Source organism: Muntiacus reevesi, chromosome 1 (genome assembly GCF_963930625.1).
Source record: "Muntiacus reevesi chromosome 1, mMunRee1.1, whole genome shotgun sequence".
NCBI lineage: Eukaryota > Metazoa > Chordata > Mammalia > Artiodactyla > Cervidae > Muntiacus > Muntiacus reevesi.
This window is the reverse complement of record NC_089249.1, coordinates 183,870,326-183,894,921: the sequence shown is the minus strand read 5'-3', so window position 1 is coordinate 183,894,921 and position 24,596 is coordinate 183,870,326. Positions and strand designations below refer to the sequence as shown.

Genomic DNA, 24,596 nt, shown 5'->3' with positions numbered 1-24,596 from the left:
TTTTAGCCCAATCTTCTTCCTTCATGTAACAGAGTTGTGGCATTTCCTCTATCAAGTCTGGGATGTGTAAAACTTCTTTTATTTTATCTGTTGGTATACACGCTGCTTTCTTTGCTTCTTGGTCAACGTGAGCAAGAACCCCTTAGGAGAAATGGAGTAGCCATCATAGTCAACAAAAGAGTCTGAAATGCAGTACTTGGATGCAATCTCAAAAACGACAGAATGATCTCTGTTTGTTTCCAAGGCAAATCATCAATATCAGCGTAATCCAAACCTACGCTCCAACCAGTTGCACTGAAGAAGGTGAAGTTGAACGGTTCTAAGAAGACCTACAAGACCTTCTAGAACTAATATGAAAAAAAAAAAAAAGATGTCCTTTTCATCATAGGGGGCTGGAATGCAAAAGTAGGAACTCAAGAGATACCTGGAGTAACAGGCAAATTTGGCCTTGGAGTACAAAATGAAGCAGAGCTAAGACTAACAGAGTTTTGCCAAGAGAACACACTGGTCATAGCAAACACCCTCTTCCAACAACACAAGGGAAGACTCTACAGAGGGACATCACCAGATGGTCAATACTGAAATCAGATTGATTATATTCTTTGCAGCCAAAGATGGAGAAGCTCTATACCATCAGCAAAAACAAGACCGGGAGCTGACTGTGGCTCAGATCATGAACTCCTTATCGAAAAATTCAGACTTAAATTGAAGAGAGTAGGGAAAACCACCAGATCATTCAGGTATGACCTAAATCAAATCCCTTAGGATTCTACAGGGGAAGTGACAAATAGATTTAAGGGATTAGATCTGATAGAGAGAACTCCTGAAGAACTATGGACAGAGGTTTGTGACATTGTTCAGGAGGTGGTTTGACCAAAATCATCCAAGAAAAAGAAATGCAACAAGACAAATAGTTGTCTGAGGAGGCCTTACAAATAGCTGAGAAAAGAAGAGAAGCAAAAGGCAAAGGAGAAAAGGAAAGATATACCCATCTGAATGCAGAGTTCCAAAGAAAAGCAAGGAGAGATTAGAAAGCCTTCTTCAGTGATCAATGCAAAGAAACAGGGAAACAATAGAATGGGAAAGACTAGAGATCTCTTCAAGAAAATTAGAGATACCAAGGGAACATATCATGCAAAGATTGGTTCGATAAAGGACAGAAATGGTATGGACCTAACAGAAGCAGAAGCTATTAAGAAGAGGTGGTAAGAATACACAGAAGAACGATACAACAAAGATCTTCATGACCCAGATAATCACGATGGTGTGATCACTCACCTAGAGTCAGACATCCTGGAATGTGAAGTCAAGTGGCCCTTAGGAAGCATCACTACGAACAAAGCTAGTGGAGGTGATGGAATTCCAGTTGAGCTATTTCAAGTCCTCAAAGATGATGCTGTGAAGAGTGCTGCACTCAATATGCCAGCAAATTTGGAAAACTCAGCATTGGCCACAGGACTGGAAAAGGTCAGTTTTCATTCTAATCCCAAAGGCAATGCCAGAGAATGTTCAGACTACCTCACAACTGCACTCATCTCACAAGCTAGCAAAGTAATGCTCAAAATCCTCCAAGCCAGGTTTCAACAGTATGTGAACCATGAACTTCCAGGTGTTCAAGCTGGTTTTAGAAAAGGCAGAGGAACCAGAGATCAAATTGCCAACATCCACTAGATCATCGAAAAAGCAAGAGAGTTCCAGAAAAACATCTATTTTTGCTTTATTGACTTTGCCAAATCCTTTGACTGTGTTGATCACAACAAGCTGTGGTAAACTCTGAAAGAGATGGGAATTCCAGACCACCTAACCTGCCTCCTGAGAAACCTGTATGCAGGTCAAGAAGCAACAGTTAGAACTGGACATGGGAAAAGAGACTGGTTTCAAATTGGGAAAGGATGTATATTGTCACCCTGCTTATTTAACTTATATGCAGAGTACCTCATGAGAAACGCCAGACTGGAAGAAGCACAAGCTGGAATAAAGATTGCCAGGAGAAATATCAATAACCTCAAATAAGCAGATGACACCACCCTTATGGCAGAAAGTGAAGAGGAACTGAAGAGCTTCTTGATGAAAGTGAAAGAGAAGAGTGAAAAAGCTGGCTTAAAATTCAACAATCAAAAAACGAAGACCATGACAACTGGTTCATTCATTTCATGGCAAATAAATAAGGAAACAATGGAATTAGTGAGAGATTTTAATTTTCTGGGCTCCAAAATTACTGCATATGGTGACTGCAGTCATGAAATTAAAAAACACTTGCTCCTTGGAAGAAAAACTATAATCAACCTAAACAGCATATTAAAAAGCAGAGATGTTACTTTGCCAACAAAGGTCCATCTAGTCAGAGCTATGGTTTTTCTACTAGTCATGTGTGGATGTGAAAGCTGGACTATAAAGAAAGCTGAGCACTGAAGAATTGATGCTTTTGAACTGCGGTGTTGGAGAAGACTCCTGAGAGTCCCTTGGACTGCAAGGTGACCAAATCAGTCACTCCTAAAGGAAATCAGTTCTGAACATTCATTGGAAGGACTGATGTTGAAGCTGAAACTCCAATACTTTGGTCACCTGATGTGAAGAACTGACTCATTGGAAAAGACCCTGATGCAGGGAAAGATTGAAGGCAGGTGGAGAAGGAGACGACAGAGGATGAGATGGTTGGATGGCATCACTGACTTGATGGACATGAGTTTGAGCAAATTCCGGGAGTTGGTGATGAACAGGGAAGCCTGGCATGCTGCAGTTCATGGGGTCCAAAGAGTCAGACACGACTAAGCAACTGAACTGAACTGAACTGAACCACCTTAATGGCAGAAAGCAAAGAGGAACTAAAGAGCCTCTTGATGAAGGTGAAAAAAGAGAGTGTAAAAGCTGGCTTAAAACTCAGCTTTCAGAAAACGAAGATCATGGCATCTGGTCCCATCACTTCTTGGCAAATAGATGGGGAAATATTAATTTCTTGGACTCCAAAGTCACTGCAGATGATGACTGTAGCCATGAAATTAAAAGATCCTTGCTACTTGGAAGAAAAGCTATACAAACCTAGATAGCATATTAAAAACGCAGATGTCACTTTGCCTACAGAAGCCTGTCTAGTCAAAGCTATGGTTTTTCCAGTAGTCATGTATGGATATGAGAGTTGGACCATAAATAAGCCTGAGTGCCAAAGAATTGATGATTTCAAACTGTGGTGCTAGACAATACTCTTGAGAGTCCCTTGGACAGCAAGATCAAACCAGTCAATCCTAAAGGAAATCAACCCTGAATATACATTGGAAGGACTGATGTTAAAGCTGAAGCTCCAATACTTTGGCCACATGATGCTAAGAGCCGACTCACTGGAAAAGACCCTGATGCTGGGTAAGATTGAGTGCAGGAGGAAAAGGGGGCAACAGAGGATGAGATGGTGGTATGGCATCACTGACTTAATGGACATGAGTCTGAGAAAACTCAGGGAGATAGCAAAGGATAGGGAAGCCTGGTGTGCTGCAGTCCATGGGGTCACAAAGAGTCAGACACGACTTAGCAACTGAACAACAGCAAATTTTATTTGGTGGGAATGTTAAGGATTCCAAGGGCAAGAGACAGTATCTCAATAACCCTGGAAAACTGCTCCAAGCAAGCAGAAGAGAGAATCAAGCTATTACAAGTTTGCAACAAAGGAGGCAGGCAGTCTGAACATCAAAGATTATTGTTAAGTAAGGAAAACCAGATATCAAGTTAAGGAATTTAGTGTTCTATGTAAGAGAAGATAAAAGAGTTTGGAGTTACTGAAGTCTTTAAATGTATCTCAGTTATCTGGGGCCAGCATCCAGCATTTTTACAGCAGTATTCTTCTCTGTTTGAAATCCCTTAGGTCACACCAGAGGGCTGTAATCATTGATGACTGTGACATCCTTAAGTTTCTCATGTAGGGAGTGGTGCCTCTTGTTCACATGACTCAGAAATTTACCGTTGCTATCTGCCGGAGTGGCTCAGAAATTCACATTTTTAGGGGGGAGGGGACACGGACTCTCAGATAGCTGTAACATTTCTTTCCCATCGACATGGCAGGAAATATTTCATTTCACATGCATCTGATACTTGGGGGAGACTGGGCTATGAAATCACTTCATGGGAAATAGATGGGGAAACAGTGCAAGCAGTGTCAACTTTATTTTTTGGGGGTCCAAAATCACTGCAGATGGTGATTGCAGCCATGAAATTAAAAGACGCTTACCCCTTGGAAGGAAAGTTATGACCAACCTAGACAGCATATTAAAAAACAGAGACATTACTTTGCCAACAAAGATCCTATGATTTTTCTAGTGGTCATGTATGGATGTGAGAGTTGGACGGTGAAGAAAGCTGAGTGCCGAAGAATTGATGCTTTTGATCTGTGGTGTTGGCGAAGACTCTTGAGAGTCCCTTGGACTGCAAGGAGATCCAACCAGTCCATCCTAAAGGAGATCAGGCCTGGGTGTTCATTGGAAGGACTGATGTTGAAGCTGAAACTCCAATACTTTGGCCACCTCATGCAAAGAGTTGACTCATTGGAAAAGACCCTGATGCAGGGAGGGATTGGGGGCAGGAGGAGAAGGGGACGACAGAGGATGAGATGGTTGGATGGCATCACCAACTCGATGGAAATGAGTTTGAGTAATCTCCTAGAGTTGGTGATGGACAGGGAGGCCTGGCATGCTGTGATTCATGGGGTCGCAAAGAGTCAGACACGACTGAGCAACTGAACTGAACTGAAAGGTATTATCCCTCAGAGGAGGAAGGATCCATGTTTGCATACTTCCTCAAAGCCTCCACTAATCTCCTTTGGAAGACTGCAGGATTTTTATGCTCTCCCTGTGGGACCTCTTTCACCTTTTCATAATTGACAGGCTTTACTGTTTCTTCATACCCTCTATTAAACAGTTAATCACATGATCCCATCTATCAAAAGAATTCATCTGGTAATTTCACTGTGGCTCTTAGGGCTTCCTTTGTGGCTCAGCTGGTAAAGAATCCACCTGCAATGCGGGAGACTTGGGTTTGATCCCTGAGTCAGGAAGATCCCCTGGAGGTGGAAAAGGCTACCCACTTCAGCACTCTGGCCTGGAGAATCCCATGGACTGTGCAGTCCATGGGGTTGCAAAGAGTCGGACATGAAAACTGAGTGCCCTTCCCTTTCACTGCCTGAAGGACAGCTCCATTCCCACTGGTGTTCTGCACTTCCCTGTTGGGTTGGGCTGCCAGCTGGTCCTCGTGGGCTCCAGCCACCGGTACTCCTGGCTTCACCGTTGTGGTGGTGGGACAGTAAGATCTGTAAGTCTTCCCAGGTGAGATCAAAAGCTCTCAATAGTCGGGTAAACCCCTGTGTTAAAAAGTCCAGGGTCCTCAGAAAAACTTGCCAGTTTGTCTTCCTCCATCTTTAGATCCGACATTGAGAAAGGTACATGGGCTCTTATTCTTCTTTGATTTCCATCAGGAACTCTGAGAGGCAAAACCGTAGTGGCAGCTGGTGGGTAACGCAAACTGCTGCAAGTGCTCGCTGGGCTGAGGATGGCCCCGTGGGTAACCCAGGGTACAAAGAAGAGGTTCCTGAATGTGGGTGGGGCCTCTTTTCATCCCCAGCTGTGTCTTCCCTTCGGCCAAAAGCCTTGGCTGGAGGAGGGTCTCCTGTCTGAGGGGCGGCCTCTGTCGGAGCCACAGCGGCTGCTGGTATGGTGGCTTCTTCTGGGGCAACAGCCACTCCCAGAAGGCAGGGAGTAGCTCCTCTTTGCTTGCATGGCCCCATTGGGTAAATTAAAATGTCTTTCATGTCCTTACTAGAATTCTCCCCGTGAGCTACACACGTCTTAAATTCCTTTGGGGTCTCATCATCTAAACACAAGGCTATGAAAATTTGAATGTACAGAAGCTCACTCCATTTAGGTTTCTTTTTACAACATAAATCTAACAGCAATATAGTATTGTAACTCAGGGATCCATTTAATTTAATTCAGATACCATTATATCTACTACTGTGGGCAAGAATCCCTTAGAAGAAATAGAGTAGCCCTCACAGTCAACAAGAGTCCAAAATACAGTGCTTGGATGCAGTCTCAAAAATGCCAGAATGAACTTGGTTCGTTTCCAAGGCAAACCATTCAATATCACAGTAATCCAAGTCTATGCCCCAACCAGTAATGGTGAAGAAACTGAACGGTTCTATGAGGACCTACAAGATCTTCTAGAACTAATATGAAAAAAAAAAAAAGATGTCTTTTTCATCATAGGGGGCTGGAATGCAAAAGTAGGAACTCAAGAGATACCTGGAGTAACAGGCAAATTTGGCCTTGGAGTACAAAATGAAGCAGGGCTAAGACTAACAGAGTTTTGCCAAGAGAATGCACTGGTCATAGCAAACACCCTCTTCCAACAACACAAGGGAAGACTCTACACATGGGCATCACCAGATGGTCAATACTGAAATCAGATTGATTATATTCTTTGCAGCCAAAGATGGAGAAGTTCTATACCATCAGCAAAAACAAGACCGAGAGCTGACTCTTTGTCAGATCATGAACTCCTTATCGAAAAATTCAGACTTAAATTGAAGAGAGTAGGGAAAACCACCAGATCATTCAGGTTTGACCTAAATCAAATCCCTTAGGATTCTACAGGGGAAGTGACAAATAAATTCAAGGGATTAGATCTGATAGAACTCCTGAAGAACTGTGAATGGAGGTTTGTGACATTGTTCAGGAGGCGGTTTGACCAAAATCATCCAAGAAAAAGAAATGCAACAAGACAAATAGTTGTCTGAGGAGGCCTTACAAATAGCTGAGAAAAGCAGAGAAGTGAGAGGCAAAGGAGAAAAGGAAAGATATACCCATCTGAATGCAGAGTTCCAAAGAAAAGCAAGGAGAGATTAGAAAGCCTTCCTCAGTGATCAATGTAAAGAAATAGAGGAAAACAATAGAATGGGAAAGACTAGAGATCTCTTCAAGAAAATTAGAGATACCAAGGGAATACTTCATGCAAAGATGAGCAGAATGAAGGACAGAAATGATATGGACCTGATTTTGGACTTGTGCACAGTAAACAGCAGTTTGAGGCAAGCAGAAGCAAGGTGTACCTGGAAGCAAGGTTTTAGTTTCGCAGATCTGGAGTCTTAACCACTGGACCACAAGGGCGAGCAGCTAGGACTAGCATCCCTAGTCCTTTCCTCCCTAGTCAAGAATGAATTCGGGCAAGGAGGAAGAAGGTAAAGCGTAAAGTAAAAAGTTTATCGAAAAGAAAATTATATGCGGTAAGTCACACAGACAAGCTCAGAGAGTTGTGGCTTTGGGAAGTTAAAATGGTATATAAGGGGGCAGTCCTCCAGATCTTTGTCTTCACTCAGGCCAATTGTCTTGCTCTGTCCCCACTCTGGTTAATTTGTCTCAAGACCCTCCCCTGGGGTGCACAGGCACACCCTAGCCAAGATGGATCTCCAAGTGAGAGTTTCTGGGAGGAGCAAGACGCAATATGGTTTGGAATTATCCTCTGACTTTTGACTCCAAGGAGCCTTTCTGCACAGGTGTAGTGCCTCCCTTATCCTTTACTGTGAGGGGTTTTCTCATCCCTCTCTTTGTCCTTGCCATGATTATTCCCATGAGATGTTTACAAGAGACAAAGACTGGCTATTGACCCTGTTTCTGTGGTTAGTTCCATTTCAGAGAGCAAACAGGAGGCTGGCTGTAAACTCCTCAACTTGAGTCCACCTGTCTGTTGCTTCAGGAAATGCATGGAGGAGGCTGGCTGACGGTAATGTCCGAACGGGAGCTCATCTATTTCCAACCTCAGACCTAACAGAAGTAGAGGAGGTGGCAAGAATACACAGCAAAACTGTACACAGCAAAAAGGTCTCAATAACCTGGATAACCATGCTAGTGTGATCACTCACCTAGAGCCAAACATCCTGGAATGCAAGTCAAGTGGGCCTTAGGAAGCATCACTACGAACAAAGCTAGTGGAGGTGATGGGATTCCAGTTGAGCTATTTCAAATCCTAAAAGATGATGCTGTGAAAGTGCTGCAACACGTTTGGAAAACTCAGCAGTGGCCACAGGACTGGAAAAGGTCAGTTTTCATTCCAATCCCAAAGGAGAGCAATGCCAAAGAATGTTCAAACTACTGCACAATTGGACTCATTTCACAGGTTGGCAAAGTAGTGCTCAAAATCCTTCAAGTTAGGCTTCAACAGTATGTGAACCAAGAACTTCCATATGTTCAAGTTGGATTTAGAAAAGGCTGAGAAACCAGAGATCAAATTGCCAACATCCACTGGATCGTAGAAAAAGCAAGGGAATTCCAGAAAAACATCTACTTCTGCTTCATTGACTATGCGAAAGACTTTGACTGTGTGGATAACAACAAACTGTGGAAATTAGAGAGATGGGAATTCCAGACCACCTGACCTGCCTCTTGAGAAACCTGTAGGCAGGTCAAGAAGCAACGGTTAGAACTGGACATGAAACAATGGACTGGTTCCAAACTGGGAAAGGAGTATGTCAAGGCTGTATACTGTCACCTTGCTTATTTAACTTATACGCAGAGTACATAATGTGAAATGCTGGCAGGATGAATCTCAAGCTGGAATCAAAATTGCTTGGAGAAATATCAGTAACCTCAGATATGCAGATGACACCACCCTTAGGGCAGAAAGTGAAGAGAAACTGAAAAGCCTCCTGATGAAGGTGAAAGAAGAGAGTGAAAAAGCTGCCACAAAACTCAACTTTCAGAAAACAAAGATCATGGCATCCAGTCCCAACACTTCATGGCAAATAGACAGGGAAAAAATGAAAACAGTGACAGACTTTATTTTCTTGGGCTTCAAAATCACTGCAGACAGTGATTACAGTCACTAAACTAAAAGATGCTTTTTCCTTGGAAGAAAAATTATGACAAACCTAGACAGCATATTAAAAAGCAGAGACCACACAAAGTCAAAGTTACGATTTCTCCAGCAGTGTATGGATGTGAGAGTTGAAACCATAGAGAAAGCTGAGCCCCGAAGAATTGGTGCTTTCGAACAGTGATGCTGGAGAAGACTCTTGAGAATTCCTTGGACAGCAAGGAGATCAAACCAGTAAATCCTAAAGGAAATCAACCCTGAATACTCATTGGAAGGACTATGCTGAAGTTGAAGCTCCAATACTTTGGCCACCTCATGCAAAGAGCTGACTCATTGGAAAAGACTGATGCTGGGAAAAATTGAGGGCAGGAGGAAAAGGGGGCAACAGCGGATGAGGTGGTTGGATGACATCATCAACAAAATGGACATGAGTCTGAGCATGAAGGAAGAGACAGAACAGGCTCTGTCTTGAAAGCAGGCCTCCACCTTGGGCCAGACTGTGGACTTTGAGCCCTATGCCCAGTATTTATGGAAATGACATACCAATTGGAGAACCATGCCCCTGGAAGGAAGAGCCCCATCGCCTAGAAGAATACCCTAATCATCTGTGTAACCGAATAGAATCATACATTCTATTATGCTTATTGGGGTATGACCACAGGTCTATTGATAACTGTCCACTGTTAACTACCTAAGCTTAAGGCATATGAATCACAGGTTAACTTTGACTGTATCTTTTTTTTTCCCTTTGTTCAGTCTAGTTTCAGGGAATTTGGGGAGGTGGGTTTGGACAGGTACACATAAGGTATATACAGTTTTCACAAAAACTGGGCGGGGTCCTTGGCTAAGAGGAGACTCTGCCTTGGGCCCGCTGGTGTAATAAACTGCACTCCACTATCTGCATTGTCCTTCTGAGTGAATTTGTTTCCCGGAACATGTGGCTACAGCAAGCAGACTCCGGGAGATGGTGAAGGACAAGGAAGCCTAGCGTACTGCAATCCATGGGTTGGCAAAGAGTCGGGCACGACGGAGCAGCTGAACGACAACAACAAAGAGTTGGCACTTGTAAGAGTCAGAGGGAGAGGAGCAAAAGCAAGAACAGTCCACCTTGGCGGTCACACAGGTGTTCTGGGGTTAACAGAAGGAAGAAAGTAGGGGGCAGGAGTGAACAAGAAAGCAAGACCGTAGGAGAACAACCTAAGAGTCAAGGAGAAGAGTGTAGATATTAACAATTCTGTCCTAGACCTGCTGTTGGATGTGTAGACTAAGAAAAACAGTCACAGCCTGAAAGTAGAGAGTTATTTTATTTTGTGGGAATGTTAAGAACTCCAAGACCAAGAGATAGTATCTCAGTAGCCCTGTAAAATTGCTCCAAGCAGGCAGGAGAGGGAGTCAGGCTATTTACAAGTTTGCAACAATGGGGGCAAGCAGCCTGATCATCAAAGATTATTGTTAAATAAGGAAAACCAGATATCAAGTTAAGGAATTTAGAGTTCTATGCAAGGAAAGATGCAAGAGTCTGGGATTATTGACGTCAATCCTTTCATATGTATCTCAGCTATCTGGGGCCAGCATCCTGCATTTTTAAAGCAGTATTCTTCTCTTCTTGAATTCCCTTAGGTCACACTGAAGGGCTGTAGTCTTGATGACTGTGACGTCCTCAAGTTCTTTATATAAGGAGCTTGCCCTTGTCCACATGGCTCAGAAATTCAGAATATTGGATAGCTGTGGCATTTCTTGCCCAACGGCAGGAAATATTTTACAGATGTGCAAAAGCATATGGATTTTACCCACCAGGTTAAAAGTGAGCAGATGTTATCTGCCCCAAGAGTTCTTTTCCCATGTACTCATGTGCATGTGTGGATGTGCCCGTGCGTGTGCACGCACACACACGTTTCCACCCTCTCTGAAACTATGAGTTTAAATCTAGATCATCACTGAAACCCTCATTGTAGTGAAGGTTACCTTGGCAACGTGTCCATTGCTTTTTTTGATGTTTATTATACGTGTGTGCATATTTAGTCGCTCAGTTGCATCTGACTCTTTGCAATCTCATGGACTGTAGCCCACCAGGCTCTTCTATTCAAGGCATTCTCCAGGCAAGAATGCTGGAGTTGGGAAGCCATTCCCTTCTCCAGGGGAAATTCCTGACCCAGGGATTGAATCCACGTCACCTACATTGCAGGTAGATTCTTTACTGTTTGAGCCGCCAGGAAAGCCCTGGTGGCTTTATTGTACTATAAATTCTCTGTTTTGAGTTTTGTAACTTTGTAGTATTTGAGATTCCTTTGTGGCTCAGCTGATAAAGAATCTGCCTGCAATGCAGGAGACCTGGGTTTGATCCCTGGGTTGGGAAGATCCCCTGGAGAAGGGAAAGGCTACCCACTCCAGTATTCTGCCCTGGAGTCCCAAAGAGTCGATACGACTGAGCGACTTTCACTAGTCATTAGTATTTGAGATAATGTTGTATTAGTATTTTGTTGTGTAGAGTAAAGTAATTGTATTGAATAAACCTAGAATTAGAGTTGGGGGCGGGGTGGGGAAATGAGCAGACAACCGTAAAAGGTCCTCTCCCATATACTTGGCTCATGGTTTCCCAAGGGCCTCTACAGGACCAAGGCCTAACTCTAAACCTCTTCTTACCTTTTCACCGTCCCTTTGTGGTTGCCAGCTAAAACCATTCACTTCAGACTGAGACTTGAACCCATGTGCCAGGACTTGAACTCAGCCAAAATCCTGCTTGGGACTTAAACCCAAGGGGCTGGGACGCAGACCCAGCCAAAACCCACAGTGCCTGGTTTCAGGACCTAATGAAGCTCAGGTTCTTGATGTCTTACTGCAGAAAGAAGTCAGTGAGAGACAAAGTGATAGGTAAGAAGTGGCTCTACCCAGAGAGAAACACTCCACAGACAGACTGTAGGCCGTCTCAGAAGGCAAGAGTGAGAAACACTCCGCCGACAAGAGTGTGGGATGCAGAAGGTGAGTGCAGCCTCAAGTGTACTGTGGTTAGCTTTTATGGGTTGGGTGATTTCATAAACTAATAAACAGGAGGGTTATTTCAACTATTTTGGGGAAGTGGGCAGAAATTTCTAGGAATTGGGCCACTGCCCACGTTCTGATCTTTGGTTTGCCTTAGAACTGTCATGGTGCCTGTGGCTGCGTCGCTTAGCTTGCTCACTATGAGCATATACTGAGGCTCAAGGTCTAGTAGGAGTTGTCTTGTCCACCATCTTGAACCCATTTGGTTCTAATCAGTTTATGTTGTATCCTTGGGCTATGTCATTCTTTCAAAGGTTGTGCTATGCCTCCTTTCCTCCTGTTTCAAAGGCATCAAAATCATATTTAGAGGAAGGAAAACAGAAATGAGAAAAATAGAGAAACAGCAAAATTCTCTTACTTATTTGGAGTTGCCAGGGCTTCAGCTACCATGAAATGTACTTTCCCGTGGATAAAGTTTTCTGACTCTGTTTTGTGAATCATAACTTGACTTTTTCCCCCCTCTTTAAACCATTCTGAAGGTTTTCCACCAAAATTCAGTAAAATCTGGAGCCTGGAATACCAGAATGAGGTACTTGACAGTAATAGGAAATGTTTGAAGGATCATCTTTCCCAAAAAGTTAAAATCACACCTCTCATACAGATATAAAAATGAGCATGTGCTAGAAACTACTGTCAACTCGTTATTAATAAAGGGAACTTTTCAGGCATTAAAACCATTTCTGAGAAGTTCCAAAAAGGAGACAGAAAAGGAAGTGTAAAATGAACGCTCAAATAAAAGAAAAAAAAAAAAATGGGGTGAGAGTCTTTTTACTTGGCAGAATTCATTTGCATGTCTATAAGTAAGAATTACTTTTTGGTGTTCTCAGTTATAACCACAGGGTTTATAAATTATCTCTCAGAATCAAAATAAAAAACTGAAGCGTGTCCTCTAACAAAGAGCAAACAAAACAAAACAAAAACATTTCTTTTGTAAAGAGTAAAGCAGTTTAGTTTTTGTAGACCATACAATCTTTGTTGCACTACTACAATGGTAGCTGAGCGTAGACAATTAAAAAAACAAATGGGCATGACTGTGTTCCAATATATCTTTATTTAGGGATTCGAAAATCGGAATTTCATACAATTCTCACACGTCCCAGAACAGTACCTGGATTTTTTTCATCGACCAATCAAAAAAATTAAGAACATTCTTAGCTCTTGAACCTCACCAAAACAGGTGGTGACAGAATTCGGCCCACAGGCTCCAGACACCCTGCTCCTGTAAGTAATGCAGATTTCCACTGAAACTCAGATTTTCCCCTACAGGAACATAGGAGGTAATATGGTGATATAATTATCACTGCAGCAACTCAAAGTTGCTGTCAAATTTCTTAAAGCACGTCATGTGCCCAGAACAGTGCGTAGCGTTTTAAGTAGTATTATTGTGGAACTTAGGTCAGACGCCCAGCAGTAGTCAGGACCAAGGTCAACGTCCAGACAACGATCCGCGCAGCCTGCGCGCGCAGCAGAACTGATCCCGGCAGCCTGCGCGCGCAGCAGAACTGGAGCCCCGCCTCCACGTCCCCGAATCTCTGCGGGATTGGATTTCCGCCCCGGTAGCCATCACTTTTCAGGAATTGCCGGAGAATCTGGAAATCTGGAAGACAATTTACACGGGAGAACTCGGTAACTGCCGTAGATTGGCCATCTCAATGCGGGAGGCAGGACAACAGCTTGCGATTTTTCCAGCCTGAAGTCAGTGATTGGTCAGTGAAGTTGGCGGTCAAATAAGAGTGTGACGACGGCTACACACAGGCCAGAGCAGAAAGGGGCGGGGAAACAAAGGTGGAACGACAGTAATTGGCGTGCGCGGTGTGACGCGAAGCCTTGTGTGATTGGTTCGTAAGGCGCAGAAGGATGTGTGAGGCTTCGAAGCAGCCGGCGATTGACTGGAGCGATTTGGGGCGGGCATACAAATCACGAAGGCAGTGTTCGATTGGGTACTATCGCGCGGGGCGGGTAACCGGGACTCGGCGGCGACTTGGGATTGGCCGGCATGGGCGGGGCGGCCCGCTGTGCCGGTTCCTGTGTCCGGCGGACGATGCCGTCCGGCGGCTGGCGCTGGCTGCGCGGCCTTTGGGCTGCCGGTCAGCCCCTGTTCCAAGGCCGTGCGTTGCTCGTCACCAACACCCTGGGATGCGGCGTTCTCATGGCGGCCGGGGATGGGGCGCGCCAGTCCTGGGAGATTCGCGCCCGGCCCGGCCAGAAGTTCGACCCACGGCGCTCAGGTAAGGGGACCGGTGCTGCTGGCTTTTCACCCCTGGAGCTCTTTGCCCCCAACTTCAGATCCGGAGACCTGTGAACCGGACCTGAGCTCCCGTGACCTCAGTTCCTGGCAAGACCCTTGACCTCAGCGTGCACCCTAGACACCCCCTCCCCGTTCTCCGCGTCCCTTCCCCCTCGAGTCTTCATCTCATCCCCAATACGTAGGGTTCTGTCCGCTGCCGTCCTTACGGTCAGGTCCTCGCCCACCCCCTGATCTGCTACCCTCTCTCTTGCAGTGACAAGACTTAGCATTGAGCACGATATGCTGCACCCGGGGTAGTCAAAGGCACAGCGTCTGGCTGCCAGCCAGCCTTGGGTCGCACCCTGGTCCCACACTTCCCTATCAGCTGTGCCTCTGTTTCCTCCTTCGGAAAGCGGGGCGATGATAGTACCCTTTGATAGGGTAGTGAGGGAATGAGGGAAGAAGATGCAAAAGCACCTCTTGGAATGGTGCCTGGCGGTGGAGCTGGTAATGAAAGAATATTTGGTTCGGCCCTGGGGGGGTGTCCGGCTTACCCAGGTCTTAGCCAGGGAGGGAGTGGATTGGGGGGGGAAGGTTGCTGGCCTAACGTGCCCCCCTTAACTCTTGGACTGTCCACAGTGAGCATGTTTGCTGTCGGCTGCAGCATGGGCCCCTTCCTGCACTATTGGTATCTCTGGCTGGACCGCCTGCTCCCTGCATCCGGCTTCCCTGGCCTCCCAAACGTCCTCAAGAAGGTCCTCATTGACCAACTGGTGGCCTCTCCTATGCTTGGCGTCTGGTACTTCTTGGGTAAGGAGTTCTGTGAACTTGGGCTTGTTCCCTCCTGGATCAGGGGGTTGGGGGTGGGGGTAGAGCCAGTTTTGTGTTCAGAATGTGGAGACGTGTTATCGATGTACCTCCTGTGTGGGTGGTCCGGGACGGGAGGCTGGGGTACAGTGGTGACAGGACAGACCCCATGGAGTCAGGTGTGAATGGCAGAATCACAAACAGTGGTGCTATGTGTAGGAAGGATGAAGACAGTGTCTGATGGGGCTGCCCTGGATGATGGTTGGGAGAACTTCTCCAAGGAGAAGATGCTGAGATGAGACATAAAGAAGGAGCCAGCGGGCCGGAGGGGGTGAGGGGCAGAGGGGGAGGACAGCTGGTGCGGGGCAGAGGGGGAGGACAGCTGGTGCAAAGGCCCTGAGGCTGGAGGAAGGTGAGGCGAGACTGAGGTTGACCAGGCACAATCATCCTAACCCTTGGCTCTGGAGAGCTGTTCATTCCTTGCCACCCAGGGTCAGTTTCATTTCATTATCTGTAAAGGTAAAGGAAGGTACCGGACTGGTAATAAAACCGCCTCAGCAAGGGTGTGTCACCACCCGGCAGGGTACCAGTGTATACAGGACAGACCTCTCACTTCTTGTTTACCCGTTTCAGCCTCCCTGCTGTGCCCCACTTCCCACTGCAAGGCCTTTAAATGTCCCGGTTCCTCTGCTTGGGACACTGTTCCGCTGCCTGGGGTGGTGGTTAGTCGCTCAGCTGTGTCCGACTCTTTGTGACCCTGTGGACTGTAGCCTGCCAGGCTCCTCCCCATGGTATTTTTCAAGCAATACTGGAGTAGGTTTCCATTTCCTCCTCCAGGGGATCTTCCTGACCCAGGGATCAAACCCGAGTCTCCTGTGTCTCCTACACTGCAGGTGGCTTCGTCACCCGCTGAGCCATCGGGGAAGCTGTGTTCCTCAGGGGTCCTACCCTACCCGCTCTACCACTGTACTCCATACTCCCCAGCCCCTGACACTCTCATTTCTTGGTTTCCTTCCTAGGCCTTGGCTGCCTGGAGGGCCAGACCCTGGACGACAGCTGTCAGGAGCTGCGGGACAAGTTCTGGGAATTCTACAAGGTGGGCATGCCTGCCCAGGCCCCGCCTATCCCTTCACCTCCACCCCCTTTCATCTTGCTTCCGACACTCCTTTCAGGCCCCACCCAAGTCCCTTCTGGCTCCGCCCCTCACTACATTCCGCCCCTCCCCATAGGCTGACTGGTGCGTGTGGCCTGCTGCGCAGCTGGTGAATTTCCTATTCGTGCCCCCCCAGTTCCGAGTCACCTACATCAACGGCCTGACGCTAGGGTGGGACACCTACCTCTCCTACTTGAAATACCGGGTGAGTGCAGTGGGCACCCAGGGGGCTTCTGGGGGGGGGGGGGGGGGCGCGTGTGAGAGCCCCAAATGTCAGTACAGCTACCCTTCAGGGTGAGGGCTGCCTGTGCCGGTGACAGTCTGCCTGCACCCCATGGTGGGCGGGCAGGTTGCTGATCACCAACGAGGTGAGGACCAAGCCCGCCTCTGTCCAGCGAGGAGGGTTCAGTGGGGTGCCTAGGCGGATGAACAGCACATGTAACCAGATTCTCTTGTGCGGTCAGATCCCAGGCCCCCTGACACCCCCAGGCTGTGTGGCCCTGGGCACCGTGCAGACTGAGCCCCCAGATGCCAGACAGCAAGGCAAGACTGACTGAGCCTCCGCCGACCAGCCACCTGGGCAGGAAGGGGAACCGACTCCTAGGCCAAGTCCTAGCCGCACCCTGACTCCTGGGCATCTGCTTGGGCTGCCCCTGCCAAGCCCACTGCCAGGCCTCAGTTCCTCCCTCTGGAACACAACCATGAAGATGGACAGTTGTACCTCAGCCTTTCTGGGACAGCTTCAAGTGACTCATGATGGGCCATCCTCAGCTCTGGGTCTCAGTCAGCCAGCTAGCACCAAGCCCTCAACACTACTGTAGGCTGGGCGCTGGGACCAAAGTGGGGGATATCACCCATCCGTTGGGAGCCGGGCCCCAGAATTTGGAGCCTCCAGTCTCATCCTCTAGTCACAGACTGTGGAAGTACCATTAAATTCTCTTGGTAATTGAAAATATTGTGGATGAACAGAGCCAGCATTATCAGGCTGGCGCTCATAGGGACATTGTGTCATCCATTCACTTTATTGGGTGTGTGTAGTGTTGTCATGACATCTCCTGGGGGGCTGGGGGGGGGCATGTTTGACACTCATGACGTCAGAACAGGTCTGGTGGGGAGTGGTATCCCAGGGTGGTGCATATCTGCAGCAGCCCCCCCACCCTGCTCCCATAAAGGGTACAACCTTGGGGGCCAAGAGCCAGGTGGGCCATTTCCTGGCTCTGACCCACCCAGTGGTCCACGTTGAGATGCCTGCAGCCACCTGGACCCACCATGCCACAGCCAGGAGGCTGGCTGCCTCCCATCACCCGACCAGCCTGCCCTGGGGTGTCATCTGGCCCCCTCTTCAAAACTGATAACTGTTGATGGGGGTGTATTTATAAAAAGGTGGGATCTGGAGGGAAGAGTGAGCGGTGAGTTCACGGGGCCACGACACGCCACTGCAGAGCGAGAACAGGGCTGTATGTACAGGGTGGGACGCGGAGGAGGGGGGTGCCCAAGCCCCTGGGGGACATCTCCAATAAATAAATAAATAGCTACGATAATAAATAGGGTGATGGGCTAAATCGGGGCAGGGGACTCACGCCCACAGCCAGTAGGGGCCCTGGCTCAGGCCCAGGGGGCGGGCAGGGGCGGGGCCAGGATGGGGCGGGACAGGGCAGCGCTCAGCAGGCGCAGTCCTGATGCGGAGGCGCCTGCTGATCCGTGAGCTGTGGGCCCTGCTTGGCGCCCGTGACTGCAGGATCGGCCGTGTCCAATGACTCAGACATCTTCTCGCAGATGACATCCACAAGGCGCTCAAAGGTCTGTTTGACATTAATGTTGTCCTTGGCGCTTGCCTCAAAGAACTCGAACCCTGTGGTCGGGGAAGGGAGGGGTAAGGACGCTGGACCCCCCACGCCCAGACACACTTTCCTGAGGATAGGTAACACCTGGAGTTTCCCAGTGCCAGATGCATGTTAAAGGCATGGACAAGTCCCATGGCGAAGCAACAGTGGGCTGAGTCAGCCTTTATTTCCTAGACTCCTTTCTTCACCCTAAAACCCTCTTCTCATTGTCCCCAGAGCCCCTGCACAGAACAAGGGGATGCCCAAGCCCCTGGGGGACATCTCCAGTAAATAAACAGCTATGATAATAAATAGGGTGATGGGCTAATTCCCTGCTCCCACCATCCAGCCCAGCCCCGGTCCTGGCAGCATCTGACACAGATCCAGGCCTTTCCTGCTCACACACACTCCGTGGCTTCCTGCTGCCCTCTGAAGAGTCTGACACCCCAGTGTGTAGTTCAGGTCCTGCATGATCAACCATATTTCCTCCAAGTGATCCCTGTTTTCCAGTCATGTAAAACTATTTGCCAAAAAGATCTTTCCCACATCTGGTCACGCTGTTTCTTCTGTCTGAAAGATCACCGTTTTTCTTCAAATACCAGTTCCAGTGCCCCACTTCCAGGAAGCCTTACCTATGCCAGGCAGAGCCTGGCTCCTTGCTTGTTCCACCAGCCCAGATCCCTCCCTCTCTCACAAATCTGGAGGCCTCTCAGGGGCCCAGCAACACCCAGCACTAGTCTGCACAGTGACAGTATCAGAATGAATCACTAACTTCTTGCAGAGTGAACTCCTAAACATCCCTCAAGACCCACCTGAAATGGCCCCTGATCAAAGGCCAGCTCGCACAGAGTATGAGTTATTGGGATTCAAGTCCAGGTTGCATCGTGGCTTAGCTGTGAGACCTTGGGTGTGTGTCTTCCCCTTTCAGGGCCTCAGTGTCCCTTTCCTGGCCTGTGATGTCCAGCGTCACTTGGTACTCACCTAGGTGGTCCGCCAGTTGTCGACCACGTTCCGATGACACAACCCGCTCGTCCTCCATGTCACACTTGTTCCCTACCAGCAGCACCTGGGCATTGTCCCATGAGTAGGTCTTGATCTGGGTTGACCTGGAGGAGGTGGTGACAGAGGAAGGTTAGGGCTTGGAGAATCTGAGCACCACCACCCTCCCCCATCTCCTTGTCACTCATCCTACTCAAGCCCCCCACCACCCATTAATTCTCTACTTTTAATATTTATTTCTTTGGCTGTGCTAGGTCTTAGCTGCGGCACCCAGGATCTTTGATCTTCCTTGCAGGATGTGGAATCTAGTTCCCTGACTAGGGATGGAACCTGGGCCTCCTGCCCTGGGAGTGCAAAGTCTTGGCCACTGGAAAGTGAAAGTGTTAGTCGCTTAGTCATGTCTGACTCTTAGTGACCCCATGGACTGCAGCCTACCAGGCTACTCTGTCCATGGACTTCTCCAGGCAAAAATACTGGAGTAGGTAGCCATTCCCTTCTCCAGGGGATCTTCCCAGTCCAGGGATGGAACTTGGGTCTCCTGCATTGCAGGTAGATTCTTTATCGTCTGAACCACCAGGGAAGCCCACTGAACCACCAGGGAAATCCTGTCCCATTAATTCTTGAGGAAGGCAGGCTCAGTCTCTCCTCCTGCCTTTGTCCTACCAGGAACACTTCTCTCTGCAGGGGCCTGCTCCCACAGTTTGTGAACTTGAGAGTCCCTCTTTCAAGAAGTCTTTCCCACTCTTCCCAGATCCCCCGACCCCCAGAGGAGAATTCTCCCTCTTGAACAAATTCAAACAGTTTCTCAAAAGTTATCATTACTCTCAGCAGAAAATGTAAATGTTTATACCTTCAAAACTTGCAAGCTGTCTTTATATTTTCTGTCCCTCCCAGACTTTTTTTTTCCTTTTATGTTTATAGTTTCATTTTTCTACCTAAAATCTTTCTTTCACATTATTTTGAGCTGATGCCACATTGTTTTAATGATTATAGCTTGATAGCATAGCTGGGACCCCAATATTGTTATTTACATTTCTGCCAAGGGGCTGAGACTCTCTCATCTCGGCCTGTACCCCAGGCTTTACACAAAGCCTGGCTCAGAAGAGGGCAGGTGGGGGTGCACGTACCAGTCCTGCACCGCATTGAAGGACTCCTCATTGGTGATGTCGTACATGAGGATGAAGCCCATGGCGCCCCGGTAGTAGGCTGTCGTGATGGTCCGGTACCGCTCTTGCCCCGCTGTGTCCTGGGAAGAAGAGGTGGGGTGTCAGAGAGGAGATACATGTAAGTTCCTCAGCATGGGAATGAACTCTGAGATGGTGGAGTCCAGCCCCCTTGAGGCTCAGAGGAGCAGGGGCTTGCCCAGAGGCACAGTGGTGGTCAGGAAGGGTGATTCAGCTGCCTGTCCCAGGGAATGCAGTATCGGTGATCCCAAGGTATCTACAGCATCATTCCTTCATCCATTTGACACACATGGACCTGTGCGTGCTGGGAACTGAGGACACAGTTGTTAACAAAATGGGCCAAAATCACTGCCCTTTTGGAACTGACGGCTCTGTGCAGGAAACAGAGAATCAACCCATGACAAGAAAGAAAATGTATCCTCAGATCACGGAAATGTATTGTCAGAAAGTAATGAGACAGGAGAAGGGAAAAAAACCACGCAAGGATGGGCACTGTGGGTTGGGGGACAATTTAAAAACTTGAAGGATGAGGGAGGGAGTCATATGAGGGTCAGGGGAAGGAAAGTCTAGGCAAATGCCCTGGAGTGGGACTGGGTCTGGCCCATTTGAGGAACAACGAAGAGGCTGAGGTGGAGATGGAGGGAGACAGATGAGCTATCAACAGGGGCTGACCAGGAGGCAGGGTCTCCTCAGCCAGGGGAAGGTTGCAGGGGTTACCAAGAGTGAGGTGGGAGCCAGGGAAGGACTGTGGGCAGGGAACAACCAGCTCTGGCTTGGGATTTATCAGACTCCTTTAGGACTCAGAGGTGCTGAGGGAGGTGGCCAGAAGACCCTGGTGGAGGAGCCTGCTCTTGGCCCAGAGAATGAGGTTGGACCTCTGAAACCTCATCCAGACACTCGTGGAGGAACTTGAATATGGGGAAACTGAGGCACTCAGCAGGTGATGCATCTGATGATGTCAGGGGTAGGACAGGAGCCAGCGTTTACCCCTTCCCCACCCCTGGAGAGCACTGGTGGAAGAGAAAGGGGACACTCTCTTCTGTGCCTCTAGTCCTTGGTACACAGTAAGCGCCTCATAAATGCCCAGTGTGTAATGAGTGAATCTAGACAGGAAATAGGCAGAACTGGGGCTGCTGTCCCTGGGAGGGAGAATGATGGAGCCAGAAGGCCCCCCAGCTGGACCCACCCAGATCTGCAGCTTGATCCTCTTATCGTTTCGGTAGATGGTCTTGACCTTGAAGTCGATGCCTACAGTGCTGACAAAGGCAGGCGTGAAGGAGTCGTCTGCGTAGCGGAAGAGGAAAGATGTCTTGCCCACGCTGCTGTTTCCGATGATGAGGATTTTGAACATGTAGTCGAAGTTCTGGTCCGAAGATTCCTTCTGCCCATAGCGAGCGTCTGTGGCGGATGCCATCTGGGGGTGCGGGGCGTAGACGAAGGTGAGGGATCCCCCTCCGTCCCCAAACGCCCAGGCTCAGGCTAGAGAGCTTCCAGCGAGAGACGGAGATTACTCTTATCCCATCAGGAGCCCCAGTACTAACGGTGCGCCCCACCGCAGAGGGCGGGCCGTGACCTTGAAAGGCCCGATTTTCCGGGGAAGGACCTCAGAGCGAAGGGGATGGAGACACCTTGCAGCCCCCTCCAGCAGGCCTGCGCCCCGGGCCCGCTTGTAACCTAAGCCCTACAGCTGCGCCAGGAGAGGTGACTAACTGCGGCCGGCCCCGCCCCCCATCAATCATTCATGTTCCTCAGAACTGAGCGGGCGCACGTGCACACGCGTGTACGGTACCGCGGGGACGCGTCTCTGCCGTTCTTTTGCCAGACTCCCAGGCTGGGAGAGCTCGAGCTGTGACAGCTATATCACGTGATAGGCACGGGGCGTGCACACGCTCACGTGCACACAGCAGGGCACACACTGGGACACGGCTCGGTGCAGGGGAAAGAGCCAGACACCTATCTGCACGCCAACATGTATATACAAATGTGCAAACCCACCCGTGCGCAATGCGTCCTCCACCCATGCAGCCCAGTACACGTCACCCACACGGGCACACATCTCGTGCACATAGGCACACTGTTGTGCACGCACACGCGCAGTCCACGCGTCTGCCTCCACATGCCTGTAACACTCACAATCTTGGGTCGGGGTCCCCAGGGTATGCACGAGCATACCCTGGTAAACAAGCAAGGGTACACACAGACCCTCTTGCACAGGCGGGCGCGCACACGCGTGTGCACTCCACGCGCACGCGCACGCACTGAGCCTCCCGCGCGCACAGCTTCCCGCAAGGCACTCGCCTCCCCTCCCCCTCCACCGCAGAGCCGGGGGTGGAGGGATGGGGGTGGGGGTGAGGACAGGGCAGGTAGAGGGAGCCGAGGCCCTCCCCCTCCCCAGGCTCGCGACCGCCTCATCCTTCTGTCTCATTTAAGGCCGGCCAACTTCGTCCCCTATCCCAACCAGACCATCAGTCAAATGAAGGTTATGTAGGTGCTCGGCGCGGAAGCTCACCTGGAGGCCTGGGAGCTCACCTTGTTCTGCACTGATGCTGTGGCGACCCTAGCGGCGGCGACTTTCTTGGCAGTGGCGGTGACGGGGCCCACGGTGTGCTGATGTGGGGCTGCGCTGCAGCGGAGGCGGCGGCAGCGGCTGAGGCCCCTGCAGTCCTCGGTGACGTCCTGCAAAGGGCGGGGAGGGGCCTCACATGCAGCTACGGCCGTGATGCCATTCTAGGGCGGAGCCACGGGTGGAGATACGGTCTACTGTCGCAGGCAGAGCCGGGAGGGGCGGGGCTCGTGCGCAGATTGACGCGAGAACGGGGCGGGGCCCAGAGAGCGCATCCAGTAGCTAGCAGAAGCGGTGCAGGAGGGGAGGAATCGTTTGCTGGCTCCGCCTCTCTTCAGTATAAGGGAGGCGGGGCTTCGCAGCGCCTTCTCATTGGCTTAAGTGCTCGAGCGACGGGGTAAGTAACCAAACAAAGATTGCCACCCCCCCTCCTCCTGTCCAATGGTGGTTTCCGGGCGATCGAAGGGCCCAGAGGTTGAGGCCTCAACAGAGCCTCAGTCTTCTGGGGGCGTTCCCCTTCCCTGCCCCCACGCACCCCAGGTCTTAGACTCAGGGGGTCCCCGTTCAGTCCAAGGTGCTGTGACCGCTCATTAAACTCCCCCTATTCCCAATTTCAGGAAAGAGGAAGTGAGGTTCGAGAAAATACTCCATATCTCCTATTTACGGGGTTCAAAGTAAGGATAAAAGAAGAAATAGCAGAAATAGGGATCAAGATAGACCCCGTCTCATTTCTGATATGTACCCTGGTGGCTCAGACGGTAAAAAATCTGACTGCAATGCGGGAGACCTGGGTTCGATCCCTGGGTTCGATCCCTGGGTTGGGAAGATCCTCTGGAGAAGAGAATGGCTATCCATTCCAGTATTCTTGCCTGGATAATTCCATGGACAGAGGAACCTGGTGGGGTCCATGGGGTTGCAAAGAACTGGACACGATTGAGCGACTAACACACTCAAGACCCCTGAAGGGGGTCGGGCTAGTAGATGCTCCACCCTGTTTCTGAGATGAAGAAGAGAGAAGTCGGGATCAAGAGAGCCACCCTCCGTCACCGATTTCCGGAAAAGAGGGGGCTGAGGGACGCTCCGGGAACCCCACTCCTTCCTGCGCCCCATTTTCCAGAGAAAAATTCAAAGAAAAATTCAAATTGCGGAAGTAGGGCAGGAAAACAGCCTGTCCCCTAATCTCGCAAAGTCTGCGGTTAAAAAAAAAAGAAAAAAAAAACCGTAGGAAACAGCGAGGTTCAAAGACCCTGCAATAAAGAAGTGGGGTGGGGTGGGAGATGCTGTATTCCTGCCGGACTCCTGAGCTAAACGACGGAGATGGAGAGTCCTCCCTCCACCATCCTGGCAAAACGAGACTCAGAGATGGAGACTCTGGGGTCCAGGATGACCCGTCATCCCCCAACGATTCTGATGTGAAAAAGTCAGAGTAGGGGGTGGCGCGGAAGAATGAGACCTCGGCCTCCATTCCAGGGTGCTACCGTCCGCCCCAGCTCCGGTCTCCACACCCGGCAGGGGGCGTGTGGCCCCAGGAAAATTCTGATCTCCCTTATTCCTCCTCTGGAGACGAGGGGCGGGGCTGGTCCTGTTTATAAAAAGCTCACCAGCTGCAGAGGCGCCTAGAGACCAGAATAATTTAGCGCCTGGAGGCCGCCCCCCGCCCCCAGCGCCCCGGAAGTGCGGAGAAGTCCCTCCTGCTCTCCCTGCAGTTGGGAAATCTATTTTTTCCAAAGGATTCTTTGTCCCTCCTCCTCACTCGGACTATAAAAGTATCACAAACCAAGTGCGGCGAATTGGGAAAATTTTTTAAATATAAATATAAATCCACCTCCAACTCTACCCACTGGAAGACCAGCAGTTGAGTTCCCGCTTTGGGGTGGGGAGTGGGGGGCTCCAGGCGTTGCCCTGGTGGAGGTGAAGGCATGCGAGTTCGCTAGGCTCCCTGACCTCCCAGATG

General features: G+C 49.3%; 2 protein-coding genes across 3 annotated transcripts; one reads left to right on the top strand and one right to left on the bottom strand.

Annotated features, from left to right (window-relative positions):
- Positions 1–13,463: 13,463 nt before the first annotated feature.
- On the top strand, positions 13,464–17,084 carry MPV17L2 (MPV17 mitochondrial inner membrane protein like 2). Its single transcript, XM_065917438.1, has 5 exons — positions 13,464–14,114; positions 14,753–14,923; positions 15,940–16,016; positions 16,150–16,278; positions 16,538–17,084. The coding sequence occupies exons 1-5, from the start codon at positions 13,883–13,885 to the stop codon at positions 16,628–16,630; spliced, it is 702 nt and encodes a 233-aa protein (XP_065773510.1). The 5' UTR covers positions 13,464–13,882; the 3' UTR covers positions 16,631–17,084.
- Positions 17,008–22,763, bottom strand: RAB3A (RAB3A, member RAS oncogene family). 2 transcript variants are annotated; one of them, XM_065917441.1, is made up of 5 exons: positions 22,589–22,763; positions 21,266–21,493; positions 20,023–20,141; positions 18,878–19,002; positions 17,008–17,925 (listed from the first exon to the last, which is right to left on the bottom strand). In XM_065917441.1, the coding sequence occupies exons 2-5, from the start codon at positions 21,491–21,493 to the stop codon at positions 17,735–17,737; spliced, it is 663 nt and encodes a 220-aa protein (XP_065773513.1). In that variant the 5' UTR covers positions 22,589–22,763; the 3' UTR covers positions 17,008–17,734. The 2 variants fall into 2 exon arrangements, with proteins under 2 accessions (XP_065773513.1, XP_065773512.1); XM_065917440.1 differs by having other exon boundaries at positions 22,609–22,763.
- Positions 22,764–24,596: the final 1,833 nt, after the last annotated feature.

Excerpts from the sequence above, each read along its gene's own strand:
- MPV17L2 (XM_065917438.1), top strand. The coding sequence starts at position 13,883 with ATGGGCGGGGCGGCCCGCTGTGCCGGTTCCTGTGTCCGGCGGACGATG. Across the intron at positions 16,017-16,149 it reads AGTTCTGGGAATTCTACAAG|GCTGACTGGTGCGTGTGGCC; the intron begins GTGGGCATGCCT and ends CCCTCCCCATAG. Across the intron at positions 16,279-16,537 it reads TCTCCTACTTGAAATACCGG|ATCCCAGGCCCCCTGACACC; the intron begins GTGAGTGCAGTG and ends TTGTGCGGTCAG.
- RAB3A (XM_065917441.1), bottom strand. The coding sequence starts at position 21,493 with ATGGCATCCGCCACAGACGCTCGCTATGGGCAGAAGGAATCTTCGGAC. Across the intron at positions 19,003-20,022 it reads TTCAATGCGGTGCAGGACTG|GTCAACCCAGATCAAGACCT; the intron begins GTACGTGCACCC and ends CACCTCCTCCAG. Across the intron at positions 17,926-18,877 it reads ACAACTGGCGGACCACCTAG|GGTTCGAGTTCTTTGAGGCA; the intron begins GTGAGTACCAAG and ends CCCCGACCACAG.